This window comes from Heterodontus francisci, chromosome 2 (assembly GCF_036365525.1).
Source record: "Heterodontus francisci isolate sHetFra1 chromosome 2, sHetFra1.hap1, whole genome shotgun sequence".
Lineage (NCBI taxonomy): Eukaryota > Metazoa > Chordata > Chondrichthyes > Heterodontiformes > Heterodontidae > Heterodontus > Heterodontus francisci.
Window position 1 is genome coordinate 156,633,488 of NC_090372.1, and position 9,142 is coordinate 156,642,629.

General features: G+C 39.6%; 1 protein-coding gene across 3 annotated transcripts in view; it reads right to left on the bottom strand.

The window, feature by feature from the left end:
• The window catches only part of cdk14 (cyclin dependent kinase 14), a 779,114-nt gene extending 772,369 nt beyond the window's left edge, over positions 1 to 6,745 (bottom strand). For all 3 annotated transcript variants that reach the window (XR_010969007.1, XM_068012619.1, XM_068012572.1), the window contains exons 1-2: positions 6,201 to 6,745; positions 5,640 to 5,671 (exon numbers count right to left, since the gene is read on the bottom strand). Coding sequence is in view for 2 of the 3 variants with exons in the window: in XM_068012619.1 (XP_067868720.1) it covers positions 5,640 to 5,671; positions 6,201 to 6,291 (123 nt within the window). In the remaining variant the exon portion in view is untranslated. The remainder of the gene's footprint in view (positions 1 to 5,639; positions 5,672 to 6,200) is intronic.
• Between the last annotated feature and the right edge of the window lie 2,397 nt (positions 6,746 to 9,142).

Here is a 9,142-nt window from a genome sequence, read left to right on the forward strand (position 1 = left end):
TGCCTGTTGAAACCAGGTAAGTAAGAAAAGGTAAGTGAGAAAAGAACCAGAGACAGATGATATAAAAAACACACAATCTGGAATGCATTGCCTGGAAGAGTGGTGGGAGCAGATTCAACAGTAACTTTCAAAAGGAAATTGGATAAGTACTCGAAGGAGAAAAGATTCCAGTCTATGGGAAAGAGCAGGGGGTGTAGGATGAATTGGAAACCTCTCCTAAAGAGCCAGCATAGGCAAGAACGGGTCACCTAGCCTCCTTCAGTGCTGTATGATTTTATGAGTTGAGGAACACATTTTGGAAGGCAAAGTGGGTTAGGCTTGTGGGACCCTCCAATCGTGGAGTGGTAATTGGTGCAGTGGAAAAGAGGGTGCATCTGCCGTCAAGAGTGTTCATAGGCCAGCTGACACGAGTGGAGCTGTTTGTGGAAAGGGGGAAAAGTTGTTCTTGGGATAGGTTTATAGCTTATGGCATTTGTTATACAATACTTCTGAGATACAACGTAGGATAATTGGGGGGTGGGGGGGGGGGAACAAAAACACCAATCATAGCTATGTAATGAGATTTTCTTGTTGCTGGAATATGATTGGTTAACAAGAAAACGTTATCAACTGCTTTCCCAAAAATATGTAAAAGTCTTTCATCAGAATATGCTCTATATACCAAATGTACATTTATAACCCTTAATTGAGAGAAACCACAAAAAATATCCCATACAAACCACCCCTTCTATAAAAGCTGTTTTTGGACTGTTCTCCTAACCACCAATACAACAAACCTCTGTAGTACCATAACTGATACTGTTATATGGTCTCTAAATTTTATTCAATACAGAGGGAGCAGGATTGAGGTACAGCACAATCATTTAAATTCTGCACTCTAACCTTTGCAAGTGAACAAGTACAACTTTAGTTGAATATTATATGGCAAATTAAGTGCGCAGTAAAGTAAATGTTAATATGCCATAATAACATACTTTTTCAAATGCTGTGTTTATTTTGACAGTTCTTTAGATAGAAAGTTGCTATAGTCACATACAAGACCTTGGAGTAAGTACACATTTCATGCTGTTCTAATTTGCATAATTTTCATATACTATACCAAGAGCAGCTTTGTTTTGATTTGAATGCATCATGAACAGATCATCTGTCATGTGAACTGCTAAGGTACAGCTCTGAAATAATATATTACAAAAGTGGGATATTGCTCTCCCTAGGGTTTACTCACCAGAAAACGAGCAAGTCATGCTTTGGTAAAACAAATGAGGCAATCAGCAGCAGTTTCTCTGTACTGCTGGTGAAAAAAAACCTCCAACATTTAACATAACTGGCTGCCTCAGACAAGACAGTGTTTCACCTATTACCTCTAAATACTGCACAAGCTTTGAAACATTGTTTTACACTGATTTGGCTGCTGTATGACAAGTTTGCAAAGAAAACAACTTTTAAAAGGCATACCTTAACTTAATGACTATCCCAATGTGCCAATAAATATTGAAAGAGAAACCAATTCCATAGTGCCTGGATTAATATTTTTCAGGACACTAATACATTTTTTTAAAATGGTTTCACAATTACCACCTCAAGAGAGTGCACAGAAACATCTGGTGCAACACTCCATTTTCAAACAATGCAAGATTTTGGGAGGCAGGAGAGCAATGCACTTTACAAAAATCTGTTGGAAAAATAGATTTTTCAGCACATCAGGCTTTCTGCTGAATTAATACATCAAGGATTGTCTTTTGTATAATATATACACCTTTAATTTCACAAAAATGTAATTTAACCATTCTAAAGTTCCAAGTGCCCTATGTAGCTTTGCAATAGTATCAAATTCAAATTTGAATTTCATTTACACGTGCCAAATTAGGTGTGAAATTTAAATTGAGTTCGATCATGAATACAAATCACCTGCAACATTAGAGCTATTAATTAGTGTGCCACAGCTCTATGTAAAAGGCAACTATTTTATAAAAATCAGTGTTGGGCAGATTTTGCATGCAAAACAAATTTGAATTTTACACCAAACACAGGGAAATTAATTATTTCATATATCATTGGGGCAATTGCTTCCAATGCTGCCCCAAGTCACCGCCTATACATTTTAATTTCACAGATAAGACAAACCAAATAGCTCGTATTTTGATTATGCACCCATCACCAGAATTAAGAATCGACAAACCACATTTCAAGGTTTTCTGGAGCAGGGAAGAAATCTTGCCTCTAAGTCACATGTTTACGAACTCTCCAGATTCCATTAACAAACGAGGTGACTATCAATCATCATTACCTTGGAGTTCTTCAGACCTGCCTGGATCAGGTATCAGGTTTTAACTCTGCATTGAGAGTTGGCTCTGTACCAAGGCTTCTCTTGACAATTATATCACTCTAGAGCCATCAGCATCCCAAACAGATGCTGTTTATCTCCTTGCCTTCACCCCTGCCCAGAAGAAAATCACCAATTTGTCATTAGACAACTGATAAAAACTATGTTCAGCCCTGACTAGGTAGGCAGCAATTTTTTTTTTAAATTCTTGGTATGTGAGCAGCACTGGCAAGGCCAGTATTTGTTGCCCATACCTAATTAGCCTCGAGAAGGAGACGGTTAGCCGCCTTCTTGAATGCTGCAATCCATGCGATTTCAGTATGCCCAGTGCTGTAGGAAGGCAGTTCCATGTTTTTCACCAAGCAACAGTGAAGGAACAGTGATATAGTTCCAAGTCAAGATGATGTATAGCTTGAAGTGAAACTTGCAGGTGGCAGCGTTCCCTTACATCCACTGCCCTCGTTCTTTTAGGCGGTAGAGGTTGCGGGTTTGGAAGTGCTGTTGAAGGAGTCTTGGAGAGTTGTAGTGCGCCTTGTAGATGGTACACATTGCTGCCACTGTGCACTGGTGCTGGAGAGAGTGAATGTTTAAGGTGGTGTATGAGGTGCCAATCAAGTGGGCTACTTTGTCCTGGATTCTTGAGTGTTGTTGGTGCTGCACTCATCCAGGCAAGTGGAGAGTATTCCATCACACTCCTGACTCTGGCCTTGTAGATGGTGGACAGGCTTTGGGGAGTCAGGTGGTGAGTTACTCCCCACAGAATTGCCCCAATGATATATGAAATAATTAATTTCCCTGTGTTTGGTGTAAAATTCAAATTTGTTTTGCATGCAAAATCTGCCCAACACTGATTTTTAGAAAATAGTTGCCTTTTACATAGAGCTGTGGCACACTAATTAATAGCTCTAATGTTGCAGGTGATTTGTATTAATGATCGAACTCAATTTAAATTTCACACCTAATTTGGCACGTGTAAATGAAATTCAAATTTGAATTTGATACTATTGCAAAGCTACATAGGGCACTTGGAACTTTAGAATGGTTAAATTACATTTTTGTGAAATTAAAGGTGTATATATTATACAAAAGACAATCCTTGATGTATTAATTCAGCAGAAAGCCTGATGTGCTGAAAAATCTATTTTTCCAACAGATTTTTGTAAAGTGCATTGCTCTCCTGCCTCCCAAAATCTTGCATTGTTTGAAAATGGAGTGTTGCACCAGATGTTTCTGCACACTCTCTTGAGGTGGTAATTGTGAAACCATTTAAAAAAAAAATGTATTAGTGTCCTGAAAAATATTAATCCAGGCACTATGGAATTGGTTTCTCTTTCAATATTTATTGGCACATTGCTTGACTAATCTGTGGGACAGCTTTCCCAATTTTGGTACAAGTCCCTAGATGTTAGTGATGAGGACTTTGCAGGGTCAACTGGGCAGGGAGTGCCTTTGTCATTTCTGGTGCCTTAGACGATGCTGCGTAGTCCATCGTGTTTTATTCTTTTTCAACTGTTCTGTAGAGGTTTTGATACAAGGTGAGTGGCTTACTAGGCTATTTCAGAGGGCAGTTAAGGGTCAATCACATTGCCAGAAATAAATACAAGATGGCTGGTGAGTGCCACAAATCACCATAAAAAGGCATGAATGCATTACAACTATCCTCCTGACCAAAGCACAGGCAGTTTCTGTAATCTACCAAATCTGCAAACACAGCTTGTTAGTGGGATGACAAAAAAAGAACTCATATGGAACCCAGTCTTGTGTAGCATTGTTTATGTGCAAATAAATGTCTTTATTTGATATGGTTCCTAATTTCATGTTTTAATACCAAATTTTTAAGTTTGTAGCAATATACTGATAAATATTGGGTGGCACAGTGGTTAGCACTACAGCCTCACAGCTCCAGGGACCCGGGTTCGATTCTGGGTACTGCCTGTGTGGAGTTTGCAAGTTCTCCCTGTGTCTGTGTGGGTTTCCTCCGGGTGCTCCGGTTTCCTCCCACATGCCAAAGACTTGCAGGTTGATAGGTTAATTGGCCATTATAAATTGCCCCTAGTATAGGTAGGTGGTAGGGAAATATATAGGGACAGGGGGGATGTGATAGGAATATGGGATTAGTGTAGGATTAGTATAAAATGGGTGGTTGATGGTCGGCACAGACTCGGTGGGCCGAAGGGCCTGTTTCAGTGCTGTATCTCTAAAAAAAAATACTGATAAATATTGGGTGGCACAGTGGCGCAGTGGTTAGCATTACAGCCTCACAGCTCCAAAAACCTGGGTTCAGTTCTGGGTATTGCCTGTGCGGAGTTTGCAAGTTCGCCCTGTGACTGTGGGTTTCCACTGGGTGCTCTGGTTTCCTCCCACAGCCAAAGACTTACAGGTTGATAGGTAAATCGGCCATTGTAAATTGCCCCTAGTGTAGGTAGGTTAATGTAGGATTAGTATAAGTGGGGGGTTGATGGTTGGCACAGACTCGGTGGGCCAAAGGGCCTGTTTCAGTGCTTTATCTCTAAATAAATAAAATAAACTTCATGATCCACAGACACTGTAATGAAAACTATCTTAAACAGCTAAACTTACAGCTTCTCCGCTACAAAACATTTTAATTATGGATTATATTCTACCATTTCATTCATATTGGTTACACCTCTATAAAGATGGAAAAGTTAAAAAAAATGTTAACAATGGGGGCCAGTGGCACATTAACTTCACAGATTGATCTTTTATTTCAGAGGTGCAGATTCAAATCCAGCCTTTGCGCGCGCTCTCAGAAGAGGAAGGAAAGTTGGATATTTACAGCACACACAGAAATACCCATTCCACTAAAAGCCTTCTCATGTCCTATTAATATCACTTGGTTCACATACAATCAAGTTAAGCCTGGTTTGATCCCAGTTTCACCCACATCCAATTCTGTAGACCGTCACAGGTCTGTTAGAATCCAGGGCATCAAGCAGACTGGTCTTGGAGTGGGAAACTTTCCAATTCCTAAATTATAGTACAAAAGCAAGAGACATATAGTGGCATTTTAATGCAAAGTGACCAAAGTATCAACATCTCCAGGTGAACTAAGCACGGTTAGATCCGGAATAAAACGGTTCCTCCAAGGATCCATATAATATGGATTCTGACTACCCAAAACTATTTCAGGTAAGAGTCTGATCCAATTTGAACCCTGGTCACAAAAGGTAAAAAATATAGTGTTTTATCCAGTCCCCCAAACAGAACCGATTCTAACGAGTACCTTCTATTCAGCATTATCCCTCCAAGCAGCGTATCTGAACACCATTTTCTGCGCAATTTGAGTTTATCTTACCTCATCGAAGTTATTGTCATCCTTCTTCAAGGCTTAAAAAAATAAGAAAAATATGATAAACTTAAGCAGAGTTTGTAAGCTATATTAATTTCCCCAGTCATCTTAGTACCTACACTGACTTTATGCGCAGCACTTGAAATGGGCAAAAATGCGTTGTTAGAATAACTCTAGCCTTGGAAAATATGCTTTTACAGAATAACGCTCTTCTATATATAAAAACATTTACTTTCATGACAATGGAAAATGATTTTATTAACGGTACTGCGAGGTCAAAGTGTTTAAAAACGTTTCGAACATTTTAAACACAGTTTTCCTCTTTTATTGGAGCACATCAGCAGCTTGGGAGCTTGAATGAAACATTGCAAAGACTGTGATTACTGCGCCAGCTAGCTTTACCTCGGTGAAAGTGTTTCTTTTTGTTAAGGAAGAAGAAAAAAAATCCCCAACAGGCACTAGACATTTTTAACCTAATAATGAACACACTTTCCAGAAAACGAAAGTACATGTTAAATTTTACCATTTACTTTTTTCAAAACCAAGTTCAGTAACTAACGCACTCACCCAAACGACTGAAACTCTCAGATAAAGTTCTTCTCAACTTTTTCATTCTGCCGATTTTCTCAGCCGACTGCTCTGAAATCATATCACACATCGCCGGGCAAATCGTCCAATGTGGTCTCTCTCCGAATCCTCAGGACTCGGCACAAACTATCTCAATGGGACAGAAAGATATGTGTCCCCCCTAAAATAAGTAAGAGTAAATCAAAGACGAAACGTTGGACTTAAGTTTGAAGGTTTCCCCCCATCCTTCTGTCAAACACAGGAAGTGTGTTCACAGCCCCTCGGCGTTTTTACAAGTTAAATCCTAGAGGTTTCTCTCCTCTCGAATTCTTGGCAAGCCACTGAATAAAAAAAGTAATTCACCCAGATAAGCGATGCTGAAATAAAATTGTTCTGTACTTGGAACGAGAAAGGCAGAAAAAGGATGAGAAGGGGGAAGGTGAATAAAAGGCAAAAAGGTTTGGTTTCGAGTGATAACCAGTCTCAGCCCTGAGTCGACAGTGGGAAGTCACCCGCTCAAACGCTTCGCTGCGCTGGTTGTCATTTTCTCCGCAAGTCAGAGGCACTTCAGCTCACTAAATCCCGCCCCTCTCACCCGATTGGGTCTCTTACATAGCCCATTGCCTTCTCTATGGACGAGTGAGATGTCAATCAATCTGTAGCTCCCCTAGTTCTACTTTCCCCTCCCTCTGAGGATGCAGGGCTCTGGAGTTGGTTGCCACCCTGATATTTCTGTCATTTTTTGTTAAACTGTTTGGCACAATGGAGAAACGTTATTCAGCAGAAAAACGATCCCGGTTACCATATAATTAAAATGAAAAATATTATGCAGTTTAGTTAGAATGGATGTGGAGTGTTTCTTTTATAAAATGTGTATTAATAAAATAGAGAAAACCTCCCCGACTCAAGCATTCTGTTCTAAATCATCTCCGTTTTTTTTTCAGATTAGTGAATGGCCCAACCTTATTAACTTGATGACATCACAGTTATTGACATCCGTGCTTGAATACAAATTACAGCTGTGAGAATATAGCCGACAACCAGCCTGATAATAACAGCAGTAACAACACCCCCAAAATAACAACAGACATTTAGATTGTGTAACAAGCTCACGATACTAACGCTCCAACATAGCTGCATTAATATAAATAGCAAGAAAGCACATTCAAGACTTTTCCTCCTTGCACCCTCCCGGTGCTAGTTTTCATTCCGGTTCTCGCTCGTTTTGGGTACATCTGCGTATCCTTCTGATGTAATGTTTCAAAATAACTAAAATGATTGCAAAATTAAGTTCTTATTCAAGTTAACACAAAGATGCAACTAGTCATATTTCCAATGGCAAGGTGGAAACCCAAGGTTTCTTGTTCAGTCGAGAAGGAATGTTGAGAAAAAGCACATCTCCGCATATTGACTACAATATTTTGTTTCATTCACAATAACTTTTAACTCGTATCTAATTCATTCGTCTTGGATATCTAGAAAATCATACACTTTCATACTGTTCAGTAAAGCCAGATTTCAAACTGCCTTTATACATAAGTGTATACTAAATATTCAATGCAAGGTAGATATTTACTAATTCCGGCATTCTCGTCCTCCCACCCCTCAACACCCATCACAGAATTGATTGGAGGGGAGGCAGGGGAAAAGTTCAACAGGCCAACATTTCCTCTCGGCTACAAATTACCTCATCATCAGCATTGTAATTCAATCATAAAGTGGTTAAGTAGGCCACAGAGTATCAAAGCCTTGTGAAATGACATTTACTTGACATGGGCAAGTTTCTTACTCTACCACTTTCCATGAGGCCTCTATTCTGCATATTTTCCTATTTCAAGGAATCTAGTGATCTTTATTGTCTGATTGGTAATACTTAATCAAGCACCAATAAGGATTTCTTTAATTAATGCAAGCAAAGGGAGAATGAATCCCAAATCTGCAGTATATGGGGTGTATTGGTGGTTATGTATCAAGGTCATTAATCAAATCATCTTGAAATCTTTGCAACAAAGATTTTATATAGAGGCAACCTCAATATTTTTTGGCTGTAGTCAATATGCACTTCAAGTGGACTACTATTTGTGTCAATCATGCTTAAGTTCAACATTTTCCCAACAATTGTACAATTCTAAAACACATTGGTGTCACTCTCAGTTTCCCCTTGCTAAGTTGCATTTCTCTGAATTCACTTCTGGAGAATATAACATAAGAACATAAACAAGAACAGGAGTAGACCATAGAGCCCCTTGAGCCTGCTCTGCCATTCAATAAATTCACAGCTGATCTTCTGCCTCAACTCCATTTTCCTGCTTACTCCCCACATCCCTTCATTCCTTGAGTGACCACAAAAATCAATCTCAGACTTAAATATATCCAATGATGGAGCATCCACAACCCTCTGGGGTAGACAATTTCAAAGATTCACAACCCTATCAGTGAATACATTTCTCCTCATTTCAGTCCTAAATGCTCAATCCTTTATCCTGAGACAGTGCCCCCATGTTCAAATTCCCCAGCCAGGGGAAATAACCTCTCAGTGTCTACCCTGTCAAGCCCCTTCAGAATCTTGTATGTTTCAATTAGATCACTGCTCATTCTTCTGGACTCCAGAGACTGTAGATCCAATTTACTCAGCCTCTCATTCTAGGACAACACTCTCATACCAGGAACCAATGCAGTGAACCATCGCTGTACCTCCTCCAAGTCAAGTATATCCTTCCTTAGATATGGAGACCAAAACTGCACACCGTACTCCCACGTGTGGTCTCACCAAGGCCCCATACAATTGTGGCAAAACTTGCTTATTCTTGTACTCCAATTCCCTGGCAATAAAGGCCAATATGCCATTTACCTTCCTACTTGCTTGTTGTACCTGCATGCTAACTTTCTGTGTTCCTTGTACATATACACCCAAATCTCTCTGAAGATCAACATTTACAAGT